The sequence below is a fragment of the Phaenicophaeus curvirostris genome, chromosome 2 (assembly GCF_032191515.1).
Source record: "Phaenicophaeus curvirostris isolate KB17595 chromosome 2, BPBGC_Pcur_1.0, whole genome shotgun sequence".
Taxonomy (NCBI): Eukaryota; Metazoa; Chordata; class Aves; order Cuculiformes; family Cuculidae; genus Phaenicophaeus; species Phaenicophaeus curvirostris.
The window spans coordinates 43,663,301-43,690,255 of record NC_091393.1 but is presented as its reverse complement, the minus strand read 5'-3'; the positions used below and the strand labels follow the sequence as shown (position 1 = coordinate 43,690,255).

The window sequence follows — 26,955 nt, the reverse complement described above, 5'->3', positions numbered from 1 at the left end:
TGTCCTTGGGGTCAGCCAGCTCTGCAAGTACGCTCACGGACAAGCTAGGTCCCAACACTAATTATATTGTTAAATTTGCATATGAAGCAGCAGAAGTTGCTGATAAACAGAAAATACAGGCCTTTGGCTCCGTATTTGTCTAATTATTAAAATCAGTTGCTTTAGATGGCACCTTAAATAAATCAGTTTCTCCTAATGCATTTTATACACTACTCTGTCAATAATACGAGGTTAGATTAGATCAAATCTAATTATGCAGCTACCCCGCCTACTTTATGCAACTGAATATTTAGGACAATGTAAGACTGCTCCCATCCCTTTTGGCTCTAGTGCAGTGAACCTTAATATAGGTAAGGTGAAAATCTCAGTATTCAGTATTATCTGTAAATGGTAAAGATGAGGAATTTGGCTGAATTCTACTTCCAGTCTTACTTGAATCAGCACATAGGCTCCCTATTATCACAAATATTATTAGCATATAAAACCTGCTGACTGCTAAAGTTTGAGGAATTTTGATAATGAAGACATTACCATACCCTTAAATCTGGCACATTTTCTGAAGCAGATGCTCAGCTAATGTATATTACAAAGTTCCCCTAGTTGTTTCAATGCTAACTTACAGTCACCAAGAGCCGGGAGCTTTGGCATACGAATTACAGGCCAGACTCTCATCTCTTGGCCTGGAGAGCCAGTAGCTTGGGGATCTCCTTGGGGGGGCTCACTATGCCATCCAAGCAGGGATCCAATGCCTTCCTTTCTCTGGAATGTCACGGCTGGACCTGGGTGCAGTGATTATCGAGCAGCACACAAACAGACAAGAAATTTGGCAGCTGAGCAGACAGAAGAGATGGGGGAAAGCAGAGCAGGAATGAGCAGACCTGGGAAAATAGAACTGGGAAGGAACAAAGAAAGAGCTGTAATCAGAAATTATCTGAAGCATTGCTGCTAAAACATTATGCATAACGAAGTCCTTCATGACAGTCCAGGACTCTCAGCTTGGGCCAGGGAACTGTCAGCTAGAAAGGAGCAAGTTGTTACATGGGTTCATACTACTAATAGTGACAGTGCTCAGTAAATCTTACCCTGTGCACTGTAAACAAGTTTTTATTCCTATGGCTCCTTTCAAATCCAGAATTTATTTGCTTCCTAGATACACAGACCAGAGGTTCAGCTTTGCAGGCAGAACTGAAACACTGCAAAACTGAGCACTACACTGGTTGCACACATTTTTTAGAGTCACCTTCCTCTTGCAAGATGTTGAGCTTCTCAGTTCAATTTCTTCTCCCCTCTCTGAATTCCTCCATTCTGCAGGGCACTGCCTCACATGCAGGCACTTGGTGTCAACATCAGAAATCTAGAGACAGCACCAGTGATTTGCTCTCATATTTCTGCAGCATGTTGTCTGAAAGAAAAGCTTGTTTACTGTTGAGCATCATACAATTACAGAAGGACAGAGGAATCAATTTATGGGAAAGGGGGCACACACTTCTAATCATGCTAAAAATACCCTTAGGAATAAATGCTGCAATTTGTTGCTTTATGCTTTTTTCCAAAGGTTGCCTTTGAGCATCATTAAGAGGCAAGACACCTTCCTCTCCTGGGCAAAAAAAATATCTCCCCCAAAAAAGGTCTGGAAGGGAGTAGATGCAGTCTACCTAGCAATTAATATTTAGGAGTCTCCACAAGCTTCAGTATCTTCCATGCATCAATGTCAACCAGTTTGGTGGAACACCCAGACTTGCTCTTCAGTGGAAAAAAATGTTGACTAGGTTTACGCTTGATTTCCATGAGTAATTCGTGGGCTCTCTGAGCACTCGTGCATGCAGTGGACACTTCCACCTACATACTTCAGCGTGTTTTGGCCACAGGACCACAGATTACTCTGTCTTCTCTAAGAGAATGCTGCTAGTGGTGAAGTTCCCTCTTGACACAAGGTTAGCATTGCTCTTAGTGAGCTGTGGCCTTAAGCTGTGGGGGAAGAAAGAGAAAATAATTCTTGGATTCATAAAGAGAGGATCTTGGAGCGGTCAGTAAATGGGAGAAGAAGTGAAGATGACTAGTGTTGTCCTGATTGCTGTCAGCAATCCACTCAGAGCACAGTCCCTTCCAACCTCTTTATAAGACAAGACAAAAGACTAGAGCTGGGGAAGAGGAGAATCCATCCAGCCTAGTCAATCATCTCTGCAATAGGTAAATGAGCTACTCCAGCTCCTACCACAAAATAGCAGAAGCTGGAGGACTAAGCCCACTTAACTTTAACCAACTTTTGCTAATGTGGGACCTTAAACTACACATTTTGGGGATCAAGAAACAAGAGTGCTATTGGCTGCATTACAATGAACAAAATGAGCAGCAAAGTGACTGCATATGGGCAATAAAATAATAGCCGGTGGAAAACATGAGGAATCATTTAAATGATGCAAGAAGGAAGGATATACAACTGAGTATATTTTTCATAGGGAAACAGATGAAAACTGGTCCTCCAGCAAAGCTGGGGTACAGCCAGGGACTTAGATGTTGCAATGTTTTAATTTGCAGATTTCCTGTTGCCTAGCAGACTCCTCAGCCAGGAACTGGACAGTCAAGATACAGTTCCCAGGGAGAATTAGGTGCCTTAGAATAGTATTCCTAGAAACTAGCACACTGAGCATGAAATTATTTACACTGGCCTGAAGAAACCACAGAAGAACAGAATAGGACCACAGCCAGAGACAGCAAAAATCTCCCTCTTTGCTCTGTCTTGAATTTTCTACTGAAGGCAGGTGTTCAAGCCCAGTTAGCCCTTTGTCACAAAAAGAAACTTAATTTATGTCTTCTTGCAAAAGTAAGACTATGAAGGCCAATCTACAGCTTCGGTGGAGAAGGCATGCTCCATTTGAGAAGTTGCTCTGCAAGTACCTGGAGGTAAGTGGGGCTCTGAAAAGGCTTGCTATGCCAAGACTGAAGCTGCAGTAGGTGTGACAACAGACAAGAGGTTTAGGTGGACAGTACAGCCTTCCAACTGTGCCTAGAAATCAGGATTTAGGTGACCTAAGAAATCTACCTGATATTAACACAACCGTCCCACCGCTGCCTGTACTACTCACAGTAACATGACGATGCAGGTGAACTTTGTAAAAGGTTAATGTGGAAGAGCTTCACAGCCAGCTTTTTGTCAGCATCTTCTCATCTCTGTATTAGGTGTGGAAAACTGATGGACAAACTTGTTATCTTCTCTTGTGCTTGCTACCTTGTGAAAGAAGGCTCTGCTTTCCCTGAGGAAGCAAACCACAGCTGTGTTTATCTTTTATATTGCATGCAATATCTGTTGAACCTTGCAAACAATTTACCTCCTCCTTAGGCTTCCTTATTAGGTGTACAAGAGTAGTGTATATATATAAAATCAGCCGAGTGCTACATCCAAAGAATAATAGAATCATAGAATCATAGAATGGTTTGGGTTGGAAGGCACCTAAAAGATCATCCAGTTCCAAATCTCCTGCCATGGGCAGAAACACTTTCCACTAGATCTGTTCGCTCGAAGCCTCATCCAACCTGGCCTTGAACACCTCCAGGGATGGGGCATCCACTGCTTTTCTGGATAGAGAACAACTACACCAAAGAATATTTATGTGATTTTATCCAGTTAACAGTAAATTGCTTCTACAAAGGCAGAATTTAAGTAATACTATAATAGGGACAGCTGTATCTTGCTTGCAGGCAATCTCTTCAGTGATTTCAGAAAGGTTGGTCATTGTCATATTTAGAATAATCTTGAAGATCTAGCCTTAGAAAGTCATTTTGAAGTTGGCATGAATTATATATGCCTTAGACTTGTATCATGGATTTTTTTAAATTTAAGACAAATGTGCACTAAGTCATTTTCATAATGATGTTTACAATACGGCACTATTTCCAGTCTTAAATTCAGAGGATTTCTGTCTCTGTGGCTGCCAGTGAAACTCTGCTTCTTTCTGTAGGCAAATAATTTTCAGTAGTGTCTTACTTAGCTCCTTAAGACAGGCTGCCCTATCAGATAAACCCCTGCAATGTGAAACCTCAGGAAAGCAAACTGCAAACCTCTTGACTGTAAACATAAAAATAAACATGCTCTCAATAAACAAAAGAGCCCTTGAGTTAATGACAATGCAGGCCCATAGTCATCTTGTCTTCTGCTAAGAGAATACTCTGGACTGACAGAATTGAGATGAGCCGAATCAAACACTGCTGTTGATGCATATCTTTGATTTAACCAGTTAATGAAATGTGCTTCAGAAAAATGGACCGAATCTGATCTGAGTAGGAAGAGTCAAACAGATAATTTTTCTGACCACATGAGACCATCTCCCACCTCTCAACAATACCCCAGAATACTCCCTTGTTACAATTAAGGTTATGGGGGGTATTATTGGTGGCAAAGCTTTGTCAAATAAACAGGACCTATTTAGCAATCAGCTGGACAAGACAATAGCAAACAGATTACGAAAGCAATAAACCTGGCAGAGATGGACATCGGATCATCTAATTGACCTTCTATGTTTGAACCTTGTCATCTATCATTGGCTACGGGCTGCAGAAGAATGAAAAATGTTCAAGATGAAAACAGGTTTAAGAAGAGAAAAAGAAAACACAGACGCAAATGCGGAACACGATACGATTGCTCAAGATGAAAATTGTAACCAGACCCAGGAACAGATTAAGAAATGATGAGTATACTCAGAGTGCCAGACTCCAAATAGTAGGTTACTGTAATGCCTCCTTTTTAACCCCACAGAGTCACTTAGCCAGTAGTAAACTTCCTTTGCAGGACTTGGATCTCCTCATGTTCAGGATGTAGGCAGAAATGCACATTCAATGCTCCAACTTTACTTCTAGGTCTACGGCACATTAGAGACAATAACCTAGACTTCATTTTACAACTGGAAGAGTCGCAGAAAGTAGCTCATCTCATCTGAGGCATCACCTCTGAATACACCTCTACAGACTCTGATTTCCCAGAATCTATATTTGAGAGAAAGACAACAGTAGTGCTGCAACTAGCTTGGAAACAAAAAAAAGAACAAACCAAACCTTGGATTTCTACTATAATCAGCCTGAAAATCTCTGGTTTGTAGAAGTTACTGTGCACTGCTTCCACTTCAGCTGACTTGGTCTCACTTGTGCTCATCCTGCAGCCAGGGCCCAAGGACAACAGCAGGCTAAGTGCTTCCCAATACTCTCTCCCTCCTCTAAGGTCTAACTGCAAAAGGATTCTCCATCCATTTCCCCAGGCTCAGGCAAAATACAAGAAAAAAGAGACAGTTCTGCTGCACTAGAACTGCTGTCCTTCCTTCCTTCCTTCCTTCCTTCCTTCAGAACACACTGCATTTGTTTCTCAATTCTTTGTAAAGATGCAACTCTAATGTATCCTCGCGTTGTCTAGCTGAAGTTCAAAAGCAGAAAATTTGCAAAAGAGAAAAGAAGGAAAAGTGCTTGTGAGGGGCCACAGCTCTGCTCTCTCTCATCTCTGCTACCCTGCTCCAAGTCCACAGAGCACTGAGGTTTCTACAGCATCAGGAGGTGGATGGTAAATTGACTAAACTTTGCTTCAAACATTCCCATGGCTTTCAAGGGGGTTTGCTGGGAAGCATCATTACCTGCTGGAGAAAAGAATGGGAGCCAGTCACCCAGTCCTCAGTTTTTAAGGGTTGGCAGGACCTATTGGTATAAAGACATTTTTATTATCAACACTTCTAATCAAATTGTTTGATTACAAGATTAAGCAAGGATTTTACAAAGTGACTAGCTCAATTGCCTGAGATTTCCCTATTTATTACTGACTCTTTCATCCAACAAAGAGTGGAACACAAAAAGATTTATAGACTTTTACAAGATTTTACATTCTCCAATTAAGAAAGGCTGAGAAATACTTATTCAAAATATTCAAAGACATTATAAAACCCCCTGCTCTCTGCTATAGGACTTTCAAAACTGGATTAAGAACGGCAAAATATAAACTTAAAATGGACAAATCAATCTCTCCCCCTTAGCCGCAATAGAAATGGAACTGGAAGTATGAGTGATCCTTTATTTTGCAGTTTTCCAATTTCTTCTCCTGCAAGTAGAAATAACAACTTTAGGTTCATTCTATTCCTCAGACTCTTTAACAAAAGCAATTTTTGTCCTCCACCTCTAACAAAAGATCCCCAGTCTCAGCATTACTCCCAACAGCTCCAATCAACAGTTCTGGGGTCTCCACTAAACAATTTCTTTGCAAATCAGATTGACACAGAGTTATTTCCTTGGCCAAGAAAACTAAGAATTGAGCCAAAAAAAAGACCAAAAAAAAAGCCCTTTTCCCTCAATTTTCAGGCAAGCACACAACTGTAATAATATTTGAGCATATTTTATCATCAAAATCAACTACTTCACCCTTAAACAACTTACACTATTTAGCTAACCATCCAACTAAACTGCTGGTCTGCCTAAACAATTAGTCATTTTCTTAAAACAATGATTAAGGCAAGATCGTGGTTTCCATAATAAATAAAGTGATTATTTTTAGTAGAAATTATACCTTGTATCTGCTTCTCCAATATATATGTTATTGTATGTATTCAATGTAGTTAATACTCACATGACAACCAATGGAGAATAGAAAAGAAACCAAAGCTGGCACAGATCCCACCTCATCCTGAGTTTCAGCAGCTTCTGGGACAGGAGTCAGGAAAATGAAATGTCTCAGTAAATGTCATTCTGTCATAAGTAATGAGTACGAAAGAGGAAGGTAAACTCAGAAAGAAAGCAGGACAAGATGAGACCTTGGGATTTCAAACTCTCTTCCAATTCATACAAACAGAGGATATTTCCTTTGGGTTTGAGTCTCTACCCCACCTTATTGCTCTGTTCTATATTATAAAAAGTAGAGGTCCCAACCATTTACCTGACTGAATTATCACAATATGTTACCAGAACTGCTAAACAGGAGACAGACACCTTTGGAGCCAAGCACAGAGCACACTTTGGTCCTTCCAAGGATCAAAAAGCATGGACAGCACAAAATAAAGCAGCTTAGCACACAATGCTAGCTTCCCACTACAGTGGGGAGAAGGGGAGAATGCGTGTGTGTCTTGGTCTGTGACACCCAAGTACAGATCCCTTTCCCCCTGACCACACATCTAGGCAAGTGCTAAGAGGAGATCCATCACTCATTCCAGGCTGTTGGGACATCACTTCGAAGCTGAATGCAGCAGGATCCCCTTTCTCACAAAATCAAGCAGAAACAAAGACATGGGATCTTCATGATGCAAACCCAGGCTTTGGTGGGGTTTTTGAGGCTGGGTTTTGTTGGGTTTTGGGTTGGTTTTTTTTTCAGGCAGACATTTATGTAACAAGGAGCACCTGAACTAACTGAAATCTAAGTAATGATGTGGAGGATGGAGAGAGGGAGGAATGGGGAAATGAGTGGAAAAGCTTGATCATCGGTAATTCCTTACCTATAATAATTTCTAAAGCTGGCTAAGCACCGAAGTATGTGCAAAACTGCATAGAGTGAAGTCTTCCTCTGAATCACCTCCAAGACATTGATTAGAGCACACAGAATTACAAAATACGCACATACAATTATAATTAATGGGATTACAGATTTTATGAGATCGCATTATTTCCAGTTCGATGTAAGAACAATAATTTTGGAAGGGTCAGTTGTCCTTCCTTATCCAAAGAACTTGTGCCAATCTAAAATTACTAAATGGGAGGAGAATTAAAGTATGTCACTGGAAACTGGACAATTTAAGTCTATGGAGATATACATCTGCTTTTATAGTTCATTCTTTGATATTTTTCTTTAAAAGACTGAAAAACAAGCAATTGAATACTAATTAAACCGTTACAGTGTCTGCAGGGCTTTTTTTCCATTACAATTTTAATAACCTAAATGAAGTATTTTAGTTATTTCTCCAGAGCCCAGATTTACGACACCCCCCTCCACACACACACGTCTCTGAATGCTGAAAACCCTGGTTTATAAATTCAAATATTGAGATCGGTTCTTAGGAAACTCAGAAGCAACAGTGCAGTCGTGTATCTGACAGGACAGCCAGCAGCTAGGGATAATTTGAGAAAGAGGCACTCTTTTTATCCCACTCAAACCAGCTTTGCTTTGGAGTGAATCAAAGTGAAGTACGTGCAGCCATCGTTGCTACAAAGGCATCCTACATTTACGTGCTTTGAGTTATAAATAAAGCAGCCAGTGGGACTGAGTGCTTAATGTTTGCGATTCAACAGATATTCTTTACACCCTTTTCTAGATCTTAGGTACTAACACAACAGATTAGTTGGACACTTTAAAAACTGCCCTATCCAACTTGCCAGATGCTCTAAATCTGCAAAGCAAAAGGCAACTGGTACCAAAATAGTCTTTGGGTACCAAGCCTACAGACTGGCAGTAACTTAAGGCAATAAACTGATTTCCTGCTCTGCACAGACTATAAAGAGGATGTAATATTTCATGGTAAAAGATTGCTGTGGAAGATATTTGCCTGGACTCTTTAATAAAGTCTGTTTGGCAGCTATAGGGGAATGGACCATTAGGTATTTTTCCATCTCTAGCGCCTATTATTCTAACTTCACCTAGGAACAGCAGTCCAGTACTCAACTGTGGCAGTGAAGCTAGAAAGGTAAAGCATAGACATAAAAACACAGGCTGAAACAGCCAACACAATCAGTTGCCCGTATCTGGTAGCCAGTAATCTGATAGTCCAGCCTCTTACCTTTAAAACCGAAAATATCCATCATCATAGAGTGGGAATTCATTTCTAGAAGAACAAATACAAAACTTTGAAAATAATCTTCTAGGCATGTGCTGGAGGTACCTCATCACCCTGTCCTCTCTCTCTGTGCTGATGTGTTGCATCCTGTGAAGAACGCTAAGACAGAATCTCTGAAATGTTGTGATGATTTTCTCTTCACCTTGTCACAGCTCTGCTGAGTGATGGAGGACGATCTGAATGGCCTATTCTCTCCGGAGTGAGACAATAGTGTCAACACTGCTCTAGATTTCAGATCTGGCAAAATCTGCCTGAAGGTGACATGGAAGAACAGTAAGTTTTAAATGACCTCTCCGTTCTCATATGACTCCTGTGAAGGTCTGCCATCAATAAGAGAAAGCTTTCCTAAAAATTAACTGTTATTCTTGTATCTCTCATACTGTGCATCTGAGCACAACGAGTTATACGAAGTAGACACTTATTTAGATGCCAACTGATAAGCACCAATTACCAGTTGTAATGAATTTCTGTAAGGATCTTTTAGTCCCAGTGCCATCGATGCTCACAGAGTAGCAATGCTCCATAGATAAGAGCCTTTCTTGACATCAGCAATCACAAATATTCATTTTTTTCTTTGGAAACCCTAACACAGTCACGTAGTTTCTGGAATAAATCTTCAGACAAGCTTTGAAGATAACTGCTACAATAAAGGTTTCTCTTAAGTTTGGTAGGTTTTGAACTGTTTGCTGTAGTTAAGTGTAAAACAGAGTAATTTCATTACAAATTACAAGTCGGAGTGAATTAAACTAATTGTGCAGATTACAACCTTTGAATTTTTGCTTGAAGATCATACTGTTAACCAGAAAAAATTAACAATCAATCATTGATAAATTTACTTGCATTGCTGTTCACAGTACCAAGCAGTTTACTTAACCTGCAGAATGCGCAGTGTTTTGTAGACAATTACTTTGTAGTTCACCATGAATTTCCTCACTAATTTTAAAACCATCCTTTCTTTCATGTATTTACAGTACATTCCTACAGATCATTGGTTCTTTTCAGTTAGAAAGCAAATTAATGTAGATGGTGCCCACAAGCACTAAAATATTAGATGCTGCAACAGAATCCTATAAAATTACTAGTTTCACAGACAGATCCAGATTCAGATTTACAGATCCATAACATTTTGCTTCCCTGATCTCCTACCACAAAAACAAATTCCAAGCAGACATACAGGACTGTGAGCTAGTTGTGATCAACCCTAGATGATGGAGTGGTATGGGAGATGTTAATTTTCCTGCTCCACCACAGGCATCATGTGTGAACTTGGGTGAGTGACACTAAGATAGGAGTAATATCTGTTTCACATGGATCTTGTGAGGACAAATATATTGAAGAATACAAGACACTCAACTGGTCATATGGTTTATAAAAATACATAAAATAATTATGCAAGCCCAGTGGCTAGAACCTTTGCAGGGTAAGGATTCCTAGGTTTCCATTATTCATAGAAAGAATGACCACACAAATAGATAAAAAGGGTGTTCACCATGAATTGCTGAAGGCAATTTCACAGGAGAAGACATTCTCAGCCTCAGAGATGGATAGAATCATAGAATCAATCATAACTCATATAATGGTTTGGGCTGGAAGGGACCTTAAAGATCATCCATTTCCACCCCCATTGCCATGGGCAGGGACACCTCCCACCAGATCAGGCTGCCCAAGGCCCCATCCAACCTGGCCTTGAACACCTCCAGGGATGGGGTAGCCACAACTTCTCTGGGCAACCTGTGCCAAGTGCCGCATCACCTTCATCGCAAAGAATTTCTTCCTAACATCTAGTCTAAATCTTCCCCTCTGCCTCCACCAACTTATAGCCATTACGATGCCTACTTACATTTCACACAGAGAAAACCTCTTCAGATAGGATATAAAATCGAGGGTACCCATTGCAGTTACAACTGCTGAACAGTCACACTTGTACTGCCTCATTATCTCAGTATGTAGGGCATTATACCCCCTCTAATACGTGCATAGCATCTTGTTCCAAACACCTCCCTAAAATCCTCCACTGCTGTTTGCTAGGCAACTAACTTAACCTGCTACACAAGACTGCTGCTCCCCTGTACTATTCAGGCTGAGATTAACTAGTCAGTGATTTCACACATTGAGTCTTGTTTATTGTCCTGCTACTCAGACCTTACCAACACAGACAATTACCATCTCACCCAAACACACTCAGAGACCAAAAGAATCTCGGCACATCCTCACATCAGCAGCTACTCAGTTGTGCTCTTTGAAATGCTTGCGTCAAAAAGTTGCAGCATCCAAATTAAAGGAATCCCAGGCCACCTCTCAGCTGGCAGACTGAGAGGGAAGAACTGATTTCTCAGTAAAAAATCAGTAGTCACTGAGTTTCAAATCCAAATAGGACAAAGACCAAATGAGAAACATATTAGGCTCCAAAGGGACCACTTTCACAGGGGTGGAAAATACTATGAGCCAAATCAGCTTGCAGAAAGAATTTTTGAAAGGAAAACAGCAGTAATAATCAGGAGGTATTGAAAAAGAGAGCATTGGATACCTAAAGATCCACAATAATACAGACAAAATAGGAAGTTTTTGCTGCTGTGACACACACTGTGGCTGAACTTCCTGCACCTTAAACCTCTCCAGAACCTGAAGGGAGGCTGCAAGTGCCCCAGGTGACAAATCTCTTCACACCTCTTCAAGGTGCTAAATCCCATGGACCAAAACCCAAGTTGCGGCTCCACTACTGATCCCCATGGTTCCTCTTGGTTAACTTTGGTGCATCCTGCCCCTGGGTCTCAACAAGAAAATAAAGGTTTCAGCAGCCACAACACAGTTTGTCATTTAAAAGAAAAACACAATAAAGCATACCTCACAAGTGAGTAAATAACCCCCAAAGGCAATCCTTCTCACCTTAGTTTATCTTCCCATTTCTTAAAGATACGGTCAATCTGTGTTTAGGAAGGCAACCAATGACTTTTTGTCTTCAATATTCCACAATTTTACATTTGACAACGCCCACTGTGATACAAAAGACCATCAGCTGCTTTCCTTCTACTGGCAAGAAGATTTTGGGCAATTCAGTGAGGAGCTGCACAGTCTCCACACTCAGCCTGAGGTCTAGGAGTGATGTGACAGAGACCACAGCTTCCTCACCACAGAGAGTTGATCCAACAGCTCACCTCCAATGGATCGAAGTCCACTCCCTTGCAGTAATCTTTTTCAGCAAAAAGAATGGTTTTCTGCTGGGTTACTAAGTTGAACTTGCGCAGGAAAAGGCCCCAGTAAGAAGTACAGTCACTGCAAGAGCAGGCAACACTGCTGAGCACAGTGTGAGAAAAGCCAAGACGAGGGAACAGGGGAAAAGCACAAACCCCTTCTCCTTTCAGCAGCACTGCACTGTCACATTAGTTTCCCTGCCTGTGAAACCACAGGCTGAGGACTTGCTATGAAGCAATAACTCATCTGCAGAACCTTTCATGAAATGTAATCCAGTACTCCCAAACTGGATTGGTATCTCACCCATCAGCTCCCCAGAGCACCATAGATATAAAGTAACAATCTAGTGAAAGGGGAAGTAAAATTAGATGTACGACTATTTAGATAACCCATGAAAAAAAGGTGAAGTAGGCAGCAACTCACTGAAAGCATAAGCCAGAAAACTGATAAGGCAGCCAACAGGCCAATGGGAAATAAATTCTGTTAGCACCAAAAGAAACTATGAAAGGAGAGATTTGATGTTTGGGTGTTTGCTCTCCTGTGTGTTTGATTAATTCTTGCATTTTGGTGTACATCAAAACCAAATTGATTCATTTTTACATGGACAAAGTAGATGAAAATGAAGAGGCAGAACTATTTCATATCCTTGAGCATTAGAGAAGCAGCAGCCGATATGCATATATGACATGAACGTGAGTTAACTGGTTTCACAGTAAACAAAGAGTTTCAGTGAAAAAAATAGACATTACCAGCCAGAGTAATTCATAAATGAGCAAGTCTGATCTGTGCACATCCAAGAGCTCTAGAAGCACAGACCAACAAGTGTTCTGGACTTACCCATCTCCATTGGCTAGGAGGAGGATAACACGACTGCTTAAGATATAAATCTTGACATGAAAGATTAGGGGAGTCAAAAGCTCAGTCTAAACATTGATTGTCAGCGTGTCGCAGAAGCCTAAGATGACTGGAATAAAGCTAAAGTTGTGCTGTTCCAGTGAAAGACAAAGTAATGGCTTGCTGACTTCATCAGTAGTACCAATCTTGATATGAGACCCAGTTAATAAAAACATTAAAGGAGGTTAAAACAACATGAGGCAAAATGGGTACCTGGAAAGCAGACTTTCTCAAACTAGTAACAACTCCTGAAAGCCTGCTATTTGAAATTCTAGAAATTCAGAGTGTTGTATGGCTTAAACAATTCAAAACTTTGGAAGCGCTATTCCCAAAACATACCTGGCTTCTATAAAACAAGACAGAATGAAGTATCATGGGAAACAATTTTTGTTCTGTTCATTTGCAGCGAGTAAAATGCATAGCTCCTGTTAATCAGATATATATTTCTAAAGTACAAATGATTCTTAGTGAGATGAAAAATCTGAGGGAGGGTACAAAAATCTTCCACCCCTCCTTGTTTCTGTAGAGTTGAATGAATTAAAAACTGTATCATATTAAGCTAAAATAGTATAAAATTAATCCTTTACTAGGTTACTTCGTTAAAAGTTTAAGCTTTTGCAGGGTTCATTTCAACCCATTATCACTTTAAGGATTACACAGCCCTTACTATAAACAAAGAACTTACTATATTAGTTTTACCTAAATTCTCTTCTCCAAATGGCACATGCTAACACTAAATACAACAGGAATTGCTCTTGTGAAGATGAATATTCCCTGTGTCTCATGTTATCAACTTCTAGGCATGCCAGGCTAAGAGTTACAAGTTGATGGAAAAGCAAAGCAACTCACTAAAATATTTTATTATTTTTTCAAAAGCAGAATTAAAGACCTTCTGATTTTTTATAATTAGAAGACGATTAAACAATATAGCTCTAACAAGAAGCATGTCTAAATTCATGCCTTGGTTTTGCACTAATACTATAAACAGGTGAATTGTGGCAGGTGTCTTCAGGGGTACAATCTGAAGGCAACAGGTTTATAAAGAGTTTCTAAGGAGAATACATTGCCCTCAATAACTGTTTCTACTCATAGTGGGATGAGAAGAAAAACATCTGCTTGCTGTTACAGAACTCAAAATGCATTTGCAAAGTGCAGCCAGAGAAGTACTTCTCACAAATTGTGCATATTTGACACGGAAATATGCAAGGTGATGGCTGCAAGTACGTCCCAGCTCTGCCTCTCAGACTTCAGCTGAGACATTTCACTTTCCTCTCTCTGCCTTCTTGAGACTACATTCATCCCTACCTGAAGGCATCCTGAGAAGGACAGAACTCAAGTCACTGTGCATTTCCCCTGTTCCTTTCAAGCAGCTGGGAGACAAGTCCAGGGAGCCTGTCAAGCATCTGCGCACACTTGCTGAACATCGATGGAGAAAGCCAACAGCTAATAGCGACAAGGACCACATCCTTAAAAACAAAGCCCTCAGCTCAGTCGAAGGGGTAAGTCTCCCACAAGAGATCAGAGAGGCTGCACGACTTTCAGTGTCAGCAGGCACAGCTGTGATAGGAGATGCTGCTGCCTACATTGCTTCCCATAATGCTTTAGCAGTAGCTGCCTCCTTCACAATCTTCAGATTCATCAGTCGTATGTGGCCCACCTCAGAAAGCTGCTGTTGCTATTGTTCATAATGATTGACAGACTATGCCATAAATACAGCTGGTAGCATTACTGCTCCAGGCAGGTCAGCAAGTCACCTGGAGCACATGCAGTGAGGGAGCTCCTGCCATCCCCTCCAGCATCTGAGCTAACATGCTCACAAGTAGCTCTCACACATTCTTGTGAGCTGCAGCCCTGCACCTGGAGTGGGCACCTTCTGGTAAGGCTCCAGCAAAGGTTGGCAGCCTCCCAGGGCACTGCCTGCATTCGGAGCACTTTTTCTCTGCCTCAGCACGGTCACAAAGAAAGAATCCCATCAAGCAAAGTCTTAGCAAGCTCACAAGCTTCCAGAAAACTCTCCTGGTGAGAAGGAGGAGGGGAAGGAACATGGGCCACTTGCCAGAGATCGAACTGTCCAATTTAAAGAAATTAATTTAATTGTTTGTGGCAGTAGGAGAGCTTGCAGCTGCTGGCTCCAGAAAGCCTGGACAGTAAGAAAATACGGCGCCAACACTGCTAGAATTAAGCAAGTCAGGTGAGTGCCAGCGGCTGGGACTCGAGATGTTCAATGGCTTCACAGCCCTGAGATGACAGAACTGCACAACCACCTTTATCATTTTCAACAGCCACTTCCAAGCTCAACAACTCTAAAATGCATGCTGACTGCTAATACGTAGAGTAGCTGGAATGAGATAGGGCTTAAAAACCCCACCACCCTGCAATCAAAACCTCACCCTGCAAAGGCCAGAGGTCTGTCCCACCAACGGGAGCCCCAGCCAGCTACTCAGGCAAGTGGGAGCTGCTGGCTGTGCACTCCATGCCCTGCACGCAGATTCCTGCTGTCCCAGCCCAGGGAAGGGAAAGGCAGGGAGAGCGCTAACAACTGTGTAATTAGAAAATTATGTTTGCTTATTTTTTTTACTTTTTTTTTTTTTTTTGCCTCAGAAGACAAGAACAGTTGGAGAAGTACATGCTGTGGGGCCTCAGCAAACTGACTGCCAGGATTTGCTGTTTGAGGCTTTCATCCATCCAGTTTTAATCCAAATTAGTAGGAGCTTCAGAAAGGGATTCTGGCAATGTCACAGCTGGAAAGATTTTCATCATTAATTCTGCCAAGCATATAAAATATAATTTAAAAGAAAAAAGAGAAAGGGAGGTGGGATATAACTGTTCTTGGCACAAACATGTTTTGATCTGCTTTAAGAGTAAAAACAAAAAAACAAAAGAAAATCTATATTTAATTAAGAAATAGTCCATATCTTTGCCTTCTTTGACATTTTTACATAAGGCTAAAAATGCTATTCCATGGCGATTATAAAATTAATCTCTTACCGAGGTAGACGTTTTCTTTGCTTTATGAAGAGGCTTGGGGTGAGAGGGGAGGTCCCTTTTCCTTGGCCCCAGTGGCACGGGGCCTGTGCAGTTTTTTGGCAGGTCATTCCCTGTAGCAAACAGCAGTAGTTCATCAAGTTCAGCCTGCTGCTTGTCAGGTCGCTCTGGGTAATACCAGAACAGGAAGGCAGAACAAACGCAGGCAGTGCTCGGGTGCTTGTGCACATTCGTCGTTGACCATACCAGCTGCTTTGCAATCACAGGACTGAGCAGAGGCATCGCGATACCGAAGAAGCTGCTTTTCAGTCACCGCCATCAAAGAACCACACACGAGTGCACACGCACCTCTGTGACGTGCAGGGTTGAAGCCTCCTGTGCCTAGGTCTGCTGCAGGTTATCAGCAATCTGTAATGTATCTCCTGGGTACCTCACTAAGGCCAATGGACTTTAACTTTCAGCTGCCGACCTCATTGTAAGCAACCTACAACAATTAGAGAAGATCTTCCATGGCAAACCTATCTTGAGGTCCAGTACCCTTAGTGTAACCAGACGAATTGTCCTTTCTCTGGGACCTTGGGTCTGATGAAGCCTTTTATATAACAGACAGCTGATGTCTCTTTTGAGTGGTGTCCTCCCCACCCATAGGCTTGGAAAGCTGTAACGTATTAGAGGCACTGTAGAAAATAACAGCAGCTGTGAGAGAAAACGGTAATGAAAATTGTTGTGAGGATACATACATAAACAGTGTTGCATGGATGCAGGTGAGATATATTTCATTTTAAACTACATGATCACAAAACCCAATGACATGAGAGAACAAGGTTAAAATACCACATTTTTTCCAAATAGCAAACAGAAGAGGAGAAAGGTAGAGAGGAATACCAGCCTCTTCATTCTCCTGGATCTCCACAACTCTCTTGGTGTTTTAGGAGCAGGGAAGAAGTCTCCAGACTGAAAAGATAGCCCTGTTCAATTCTAGACCTCGGTTTAAGCTGCAGACCAAGCTAAAAAGTAAAGAAAGAACATATTTTCTTTTCAGCTTCTGTGAAGGGGTGGAAAGGAGAGTTAGAAAAGAGAAAGATGGTGGTGACAGAAGCTGAGCCAGCCGAGAACAACCTTTGCCTTTTGGAGAGTTCATCAACCTCCAGTCAAATAACACCAGAGCTGCTTGTTGTCTGATACAGGAACTCTCAACCACTGCATATCATCTGCTCCAGTCTTGCCCACTCTAACTGGACATTCCTGTCTCTGGAAAACTTGTGACCAGAGGATAGTGCAAAGTAACAGGGTCACCTTCTCTGTGACATCCTTCCCTGACTCATGGCCCTGAGGCTGTGGACTTGTCCTTGGGACAGTAGAAATAACAATTAAGAAGAAATCTTAAAAAGTAGCGAAAGAAGGAAAGAGAAGTTTCAGAATTATTTTGTTTCCTCCATATAACATCTCTGTGGTCAACTAACATCAAAACAGCCTGGGAGAGAGCCTGTACTTTATGTTTTCAGCAGTGCTTTTCAGTATTTTAGGACAGGTGAGCCTTGACTGAGAACTCACATAAAATCAACTACCTTCTGCCAACTGCCATGTGCATGCATGCCAGTGACTTATTTGTAAGTCACAACTCTGAGCTAAAATACTAGTGTAACAGAAAAAGAAGAGATGCCAAACAGTTAAGGACTTCTACCACAGCCTTCCAGCACTGTTGAACAGGCAGAGAGGAAGGAAGGATCCACCAAACCCAGACTTCTAGAGCTGTTGTTGAAGTGTCCATATCCAGTGAGTGGAAGTTGCTTAACTGCAAGGTACCAGCATGAAGTCCAGCACAAGTGTTGTGGAAACAGAACGCCTGTTCTACTAGAGCAGACCCACAGTTAGATGATGCCCCAATAACTGACAACAGCTTCTTAGGTTGGTTTAAAGGGAGAACTACAACTCTCATTGAGACATTCAGCAAGCCAACACATCTGCTTCACAACTCTTACCAGAGCAATGAGAAGAAACTATCGAGCCTGAGTTTTTGTGAGCTACTCTCATAGCTTGAATGGAAAGTTCAGCCAAGACCTTTATGTTCCTTATAAAAAAGCTCTTTGTATGCTTTTACTTGGGTCTTTTTGTTTCAAAGGTAAGATGAAGAAGCAGCAGGTGATAGCAGCAGCAACAAAAGTCATAGTTAATTTTTGTCTCCAAGTCGTGTATCCATGCAGGTTCTCTGAAAGCTGAACTCATTTTACAGCCTTTTCCTCAGAAAAGATCTAGGTCTTTTTCTGCAGTACCTTTCCTTATTTAAATAAATTCGTAGCTACCTGTTATCTATAAAACTTCATCAAACATTGACCTTCTGTCAAACTTCTTTAAATCGGCTGCTAATTAAGAGAAGTATTTGAGAGAAATAACCAGGCGGGGCACACAATTAATGCAGAGAAAATCTGTTTCTGTTCCTTTTCTACTTCCTCTTCCCATAGCTACTTGGGAGGCTTGGCATCATCACCAAGTAAAGGGATTCTGTGAAAAGCAAGGCTCCTTCACTTTGCTGCCTCAACAGATTGCTCCCTACAGCAAGAGGCAGCCTCTGCCCATATGACCTTGCAGTCGTTTTTAGCTCCTCCCTCCACCCAATTTGCTACAGCGCAACAAAGCACTCCAAAAATAACGTTTATTTTTCAAAACTGGAAAATGGCACAAACCACCCCAAAGGAGAGAATGACAATGGCATGAGTTCAGCGCAGGCTCATGAACTGACCCTCCCTGCCAGGGACAGGAAACTGAACCCCACAGAAAGAGACTGAATGGAACCAGATCGAACGAAAGCGCCAGAAACCGCGGCCATCGATGGCCAAGTCCTGCCGAAAGGATAACTCACCCGCCTGTCAGTCCTTTGCTAAAGCGAGCGCAAGCAAAGCTATAAATGCCTCTGCTTCACAAGTCTGCACATACAATAGGCTGGAGCATGTGCATTAAGCGAGGAGAAAGCTAAAGATCAGAAATATTTCCAAATGATAGCTTTAAAGTGGGGAACAGACACTTAACATCTGATTTCAATTCTACACTTTTTGATTAGCGGATGTGGATGCAGTACCCCAAACAGGCTCACAGTTTCTGCTCAAAATGGTATTCTTCAGTAATGATAGAGCTGTTATGTATGAACTGCTAAACAGAGGCCACACCACCACTGCTGAATGGACTAGAAGTTGGACCAGGCAGAGAAGAAATAAAATTAAATCACTCTCTTTGAATAGACAGAGCCAGATTTGCCACTACCTTACATCCTGTATAATCATTTAGTTCATGTCTACATAGGGTAACTTTCATGAAAATGAAGTTATAAATGTTTAATAAATCCATCTAGAAAAATTCCTTGTCTATGAAGAACAGAAAGTAATTTTAATTTGTAAAGTAATAAAACCTGAAAGCCAAATTGTAATGCTAAAATTGAAGTCAGAAGTTGTATGAAGACAGGTTTTCAGAAGCAGCAATTTTTAGATGTAATATTTGAGTGATTGATTCAAATTCCACTTTTGAAAAAATGTGAGTTTTGATCTTGCTCCAAGTTCAGCCCAGAACAACTATTATACAGCTGACATTAAAAGTTTCAAAATAAAGTGATTTACAATGGAAACACAGAAAATAAATCACTATTTCAGAACCTCCTAACACACCACAGATTAGATCCAGAAGGTCAGACAAAGTTGTCATTGAGCATGTGAGCTCTCCCTGCTGCAGCGAAGGACCGAAACACACACGAGCAAATTCAGTTAACGAACTCAACCACATCTACACAACGACTCGTGACACCTTCCTAGGTATCACTGGTTTTATGAAGGCACTTGAAGATTATAATCTACAAAGATTCTAACATGACCACAGTCAGTAACTTGCTGCAAGCTGAGCTTTCTCTGCCTGGAGTAAGTAAATACATTCACCAACACCCTGCTGAAGAACATTTGACCACCAAAATGAGAAGAGCCATTAACATCCTAAATTAATGGGCTTAGTGGTTTTCAGATGAGGTATTTTCATGATGGACATGGTGTGGATTCAGCAAAGTTTGCCTTTTTAACAAATATAGCTTCAATTTCAGAGATTTGATTAGGCTTAGTACCATTAGGGAATCATTACTGATTTTATGCTGTTGTTGTTACTGCTTTAACTATCAGTTTCTGAACCAAAAATTGCAGACAGTTGGCTTGACCAAGAGTCAAGGTTTAGGAATGCAAAAGCAAATCCAAGGTACAGATGAGCTTCAGATGTGGACAGGCTTCACAGGGTTTAACAGGCGCTCCAGAGTTTGTCAGGTCACTCAGGCTTTTGCGAGGTGGGTGCGTGTATGAATGCGCATGTGCACTTGTTTCTTGGTGGTTTTGGGGTGTTTTTTTAAGCACTGCTGGCCTCAGCCAGAGCCATCGGAATTCAAACAAGCAGTTGTTGCATGCAACAATTACAAAAAACTGACAACAATCTCCTCTGTTTTATTGTATACCATTTACAAAAAAACCAAACAAATGAAAATTATCTTGTTAATAAGCAATCCTTGATCACCACCACGTGTTTCTAAAACAGCCAGATGTTCACAGTTTAAGAAGCCAAATAATACTACTACTTTTTTGTAAACATTAATGGAGAAAGAACAATAATAATGGTTTTAGTCAATCATCGTTAGTACTTTAAAGTACAAATATAAATTAAATAAGAGTCAAAAAAACTTGTACAATAAAATCCACTATAAACAAAGCTAATTAAAAAGAACTGTTCTCAACCTGTGTTGTGGGTTTCATCTTGTTTTAGAATTAAAAGCGGTATTTATTTCTCTGAAGCATCCAAATGAATGTTTATTTCCAGATGTCCTTACAAAGAAACATAATCTTCATTCTTTCCTCGTTTTTCTTTAATCTGCTTGTATTATATTTTACTTCTGATTGTCTTTTTCTTCTTTGGCAATTCTCTTTGTCACACCACTGAAATACTTCTCACGGAATGAATTGTGTCCCCTGTATGGCATATATTGACCATCCAACAAGTAAGAATTCTGATCTTGATCCTGCATGGCATCAAAATGCAAGCATAAGGTTTTATGGTAGTATGTTCAGGTTTTCCTCCAAACCTTTTCAGACAATTACAACCAAGAATAAAGTTGTTGGCGTTCATTTTGTTTGTTTTTAATAATTAAATGGCAAACATAAGTCATTAGATTGATTTAGGAATTCCAAAACTAGAATGCTAAGGTTTCCATTAAGATTAACAAGAGCACATACATCCTACTGCAAAGTCTCGGCATTTAAGAGAAATGAAAATCCAGATGCAATGGATTCTCATTTGACATTGATAAAATGCAAGCTATAAGCAGACAAGGGATGTTTGGGGTGCAGGGGTGGTTGCTTGTAACGTATTCATTCATATTTTCCTTATTCTCCTCTGTACAGCAAAATGATGCAAGCTGTCAGCACCAGTCATTTGAAGTTTTAATAGTTCTGCATCACTGGAAATCTCTCAGCTAACATCAGCATCCAACCCTTGCATGAATGAATGAGTACTGGTACTACGCCACACAGCCTTTATAAAGGAAAATATATAGGTTAGTTTCCATAAGAAATACCATCAAAATTCAATAACTCAGAGGTTTGTGCAAGGCAAATACAAACAGAAGAGGAACACAAATAATTAAAATGAGTTCCTGCAGTTACTGATGCGCTATCAGAAGGTTTTTTTTTTAATTTTTTTTTTTTTTTGCAGTATTCACTTACTTCTGGAAGCTGACACAGTAAACCCCTACACATAATACCTGAGTAGAAAATTGGCCCATTATGTATGTATAAAGGTTTAGTTCAACATGTACTGTGGATTTACACAACTAAGATACCTGTCAACTACTGTCACCAATACTGTAATACAATACATCAAACTTTAATCTGAGTGTTCAAGAAAACTGATGGAAACTTTTAAAAACAGTTTTACAGTTACAGCTCTCAGTTTATTATGCTCAATAACAAGATGGAACTGAGATAAGCAGCCTCACACAGAACAACTGAACTGTGCAAAGAGAAAATAAAAACAAGCATACGACAGAACTAAACCTCCGCTCTGCTGAATCTTTCTTCTCAATGCATCCTCAATGCTATAATTTTTTTTTATGCAAAGTAGCAACATATAGACTGGTTCATCATATATGTTTAGAGTTCAGAGTTATTTATCCATATCCAAAAATAAGGTCACCGTGGAATGCTTTAGTGTAAGCAGTAAGAACACAGACGTAGGTTTACGTCAATATTTTCACACTATAAAAGTATTACAATGCAAGGATAAACTGAATGCTAGTGGACAATTCCCCCTCCTTCAGCTATTCTGTAGCCTGTCCAGGCTCTCACCTAGCAAGGGCAACACCTCATCTTGCTTTGGATATCCTCATTCGCATTCTAAAGGAGTGAAAGGAAAGCTTTTTCAACACAGCAAGATATCTGTGTGCATGTACAAGTGCCCTCTTCTGGACACAATGAGATATTCCTATGAAGTAGTTATCATAGCAGCCACTGGCTTAAATTAATTTGCTAAATGTTAAGCACCATATGGATAGCTAACACATACAGCATATACACCGGTAGCACCAAATTAGTTCTATTTAAATATTGCAATGTCGGAAAATGCCAGGAGAAAATGACATCAGTAATCCCAATGCAGATACAGTACTATCGTCTTTTGGTCACTTGTGAGGGACCGCCACCTCTAAGATCATTCTCAGGTTGATAATAATCAACAGGCTTTTAACATGTCTGGGGGAAATGCTACTGGCAGACAAGAAACAAGGAGGATTTAAGACATGCTGCTCTCTCACAGCCAGTCTGGATCCACTTCTCCTGGTCTCTTATACAGGACCACCCTGAGGAGAAGGCCACTTACTGTTCCCCTGAATTTGCAGGTCATTCATCCTTCTTTGACCTAAATATATAATACATTTTTAGAACTTTGGGATGTGTTTTAATGATAACTCTAATTTGCTTGTTTTGTGAAATGGGTGGGTTATTTGACCCTGAAAGATGTATCTTAACATAAAAAACAATCCCGACAACCTCTAAAAGGTCACACATCTGTACATCGCTCATCTTGATTCCTTAGGTAACAAAATGCTGATTCAGGGTGAAGGAAGGAAGGAAGAAAGGAACTGTCCCAATCTACTCCTGAGCTGCTTAGGGCAAAAGGAGGATACGATATCGAAGACAACAAACTGCATTAAAACCCAATTCTAAGAAGAGCATCTGCATTTATCAAATGGAAGCAGGCTTGGTGCATCACTCCACAGCAGAATCCATTTCAGAAATCCAGTCTTCCTATAAAGCTATGCAAATCATTGCTCACAAGATGAGAGGGCATCTGCAGTCAGGAACAGATCTCTTGGGAAAGCTTGCAAAGGAAGCTTCTGGCCCACATCACAATAAATCTATCTAAAGAGCTTCCACTCCCTATCTCTCCTCTGTATGGACTTGACTGTCCAATAAAGATCATAATTGCTTTAGAGAAAAGGGACAAGTCAGGAATTGCTTCTTAAAAAGGGGGAAAGAAAATAAGAAACTCTGAACTACCTGGAGATGTTGCTCACAGTTGACATTTACTAGTCAAAACAATTTTATGGGCAACATGAGAACTGATCAAAAGTAAAAGGAACCTGTGCATTTCAGAGAATAATTATCTCTGAACAAATTCTAGCTTAGGGTATTTTACATCTACATAGGGAGCTGTATGGGCACACTCTGAACATTAGAGAGGCGCTGTATTTAATTCTACAGACACAAGAACTCGTCAAAAATTACCTTCATGAAACAGTTTGTTGTGACTGTTTGCACAGGCATCTGCTCATCTCAGTAAGAAAGCCATTCAAACATCCTCAGTTAAGTCCTATCTTGAGCAGCATATACTGGTAAAATATGCACTCTAAATATGTGGCAGGAATGTTTTGCAGTAAGAGAAGATAGGTGTCTGTGGCAGTGTCAACTCTCCCTCGGACGCATCAGTTGTCCAGTGCAGTTAATATGGATGGTTTAAAATCAGGCAATGGAGATGAATCACTACGTCTTAAGGGACATAGTCTCTTTCCTCCTCTTAACATGACACACTGGAAGAGGAATAAGAAGTACTGCTTGTGATACACAGCTGTACCTAGAAGCAAACAGCTTTTTCACTTATTTCCTTTGAAACAACTGTACGTATTTTCCAAGGCGTAAAGTTTGTAACTGGTTATTCAACACAAAACACCGAGACTTCCCAAGAAATCATTTCCAAGACTGATCAGCACCCATCAGCTCGCTTGGCACTAGCTCAGCTCTTTCCCCAGTGTGCCAGTCAAGACCTTTTCCTTTATTTGTAAAAAGTCAGAACTGAAGATGTTTACTAATTTCCGGTCATTCTTTATCATCATCCTTGCTTCTCACTCGGAATAATTTAAGTTCTCAAAACAGCAGACTAATTGCAAACAACAGTTATCCCATAAAATTTTTGCTCCGAAATGTTTTACTATTACTTCTGTGACAACTGAAAACCAACAAAGTTCTTGTCTAAGTGCATGCTACTGAACTGCTTTTAGTTAATTTGTGTTTCCAACTCAACACTTACTTGTTCTAAAGACAACACTACAAAAGGTGTTACAGATCTCCAGTAAGTAATGAAAGAGGTGGAAAAAGAGGGGAAATCTTAAAAGCAACAAGAAAGCTTTGGATTTTTTTTAAATCTTGGCAAATATTAAGTGAAATTCTAAAGGTTTTTATGAATCCAGCATACTGCAGTTCAGTTTCAGGGTAATTACCCATGTTCAGTTTTTGTTTAAAAAAAATCTTTCTAGCCTTATCAAAGCTTCCTACCACCCTACATCTGGTGCTGCACAGTAGCTACAGAAACCATTTGTACTGATCTTATGCAGCTATAAATAATACCAAGCAATTTCCAAATCAGGGACAACAGGTCCAGGAACAGACATTGCCAAATTCAGTAGGAAAAGTTCTACTCCAATAAAGACTCCGGAGTGACCATTTACATTGAAATGCTGGACCTGTTCACTGTGGTAGATTTGTATGCCTGATGCACCAGAGTGCTTTCACGAGCAGTAATATGCTCAGAGTTCCTTCTTCAATCAAGATTGCTGTTTCATCTTACTACATAATTTCTAAGTGTCTCTCTTAGCCCTTGTCAATTACAGATGCCTCCTCTAACATTTTTTTTAAGAAGTCCTCATTAGAAACTTCCACACTAGGTAGCATTTATCAGCTAAATAGATACCATATATTTCTACAAGAGAGCCAGCAGCGGAATTAAACAAGTAATTTGGCAATAGCTTAAATAATTCAGCATGGGGAAATCAACCAGCCTCAGAAGACAGGAAAGTAGACATGCAAAGAAAAGGAGTAGCAAACAACCCTTTAAGTTAAATACTGTTACTAACTCCATCCCTTCTGAAAATAGTTGGTTGATCACTAGACAGACTCTCAAGTATTCATGTGGCAATAATAATAAAATAATAAATAATAATAATAAAAAATAATTAAATAATAGATAATTAAATAATAAATAATTTAAAATGTTATACACTAATTTTCTCACTGCTTAACCATTTACCAGTTAATTGACATTTAGATAAAAAATAATTATGCGAATTAAAATACTGGTGTCAGCCTGAGACCTTTCAGTCTTGAATAACTATATATTTTAAGGCTTTTTCAAAATAAACTGGCACAATGGAAGATACATTTACACTTTTTTTACAGTAACTGACTTAATCTCCATGTAAGAGTTTAGAGTACTAATAGTGAGAATGAATTTGCTGTGAAATCTGCAATTTATTACTGGTGGCAAACACTGGGGAAACTAAAGAACTGCACAATGACAGTACATGACATGTAAAATTTCTTTGCAACTTTCAAGTCCTACACTAAGCTGAATTAAAAGGCATCTATGAGTGCCTGTTACAAATCAGTTTAGTAAAACAGTCAGGAGCTATCTGGAAACATAAATGCTTGTATATTTATAAAAATTTACCCCTTCATTTGGGAGAAAGAAAAACAGCCAAACTCCAAATATTCGATTTTATAAACATATCTGGTGAATTATATGTATCCAATTCAAAAGCTGACCATGACAGGAAAAAACATCTTCCAGGTAAGGGACACTGGAGTGGGGAAATCTTAAGACATGAAACAATAAGACCATAACCTAAGCAGGTGCTAGCTAATGTGTGTTTATCTTGTTATTTCGACAAGTTTTTCATCATTAGTAAGAGTATATGGGCTTTGGTATCTTTAAATTATCTAAAAGCCATCTGGAGTTCTGAGTGTAAGCACCTGCACAGTTTTAAATAAAAGCAATAAGCCTGCCAACTATTCTCAGGTGCTCCGAGCTAAGCATTTCCAGACACGAACCTGTCAACGCATGTACTGAAGAACAGGTGATGCAAAAAACTAGAAAAACAAATAATGGAAGTCTACTCATAGAAAGGTGAATATATTTTTCTAAATTAGAACATGTTGTCCTAGAGCACTGGCAATAATCAAACTCCTGTAGAAAACCTCAACGAACGCCCACACACACGTCAAAAACTTTCATAATTTTCCCGCTCGGTTCACTGCTGGTGAAGCTGGCAGCTCTGGCTCTCAAATCCACATACAGCATTTAAAAAAAAAAAAAAAAAAAAAAAAATCAGTTGTTGCTTGAGAACCTCCATCATCGTTAGTATTATGAATCCAGTACTGAAACCCTGCTGTGTTATTAGTGCAAGCACCAAGCAGAGACAGCAGCCTGACTGTATGTCCTGTCGTTTAAAATAGCTCTTCCAACTGACAGGGAATACACTAAAAACATGCACTTGCTTTTTGCATGTGTTTTCATTAAGAAATTGCTTCATCTTTGTTTAGCATCTTTTTTAACAGTGTTAGGCGAGAGAAGCAGCAAGAACAGAAAGGAGACCTGAATGCATTATTCCCTGGTCTCAGTGCCTCAGGAGACACACTTACGTCACAATACAAACAATCAAAAACAACAACGTGCTTCACTGTGCTTATGTCACAGACACATATTCTTTCCAAAAGCTAAAGAAGTACCACTTTAGAAATGAAACAACAGAATTCAA

General features: G+C 40.1%; 1 protein-coding gene across 7 annotated transcripts in view; it reads right to left on the bottom strand.

The window, feature by feature from the left end:
• Window positions 1–1,672: 1,672 nt before the first annotated feature.
• The window catches only part of TRMT11 (tRNA methyltransferase 11 homolog), a 46,602-nt gene continuing 21,319 nt past the window's right edge, over window positions 1,673–26,955 (bottom strand). For 4 of the 7 annotated variants that reach the window (XM_069851829.1, XM_069851832.1, XM_069851831.1 and 1 more), the window contains one exon: window positions 20,304–20,892. In XM_069851829.1, the coding sequence (XP_069707930.1) occupies window positions 20,761–20,892 (132 nt within the window). In that variant the 3' untranslated portion in view covers window positions 20,304–20,760. Of the gene's footprint in view, window positions 1,969–20,303; window positions 20,893–26,955 lie in introns of those variants that run through there. The other 3 variants (XR_011336976.1, XM_069851830.1, XR_011336975.1) reach the window with 3 other exon arrangements.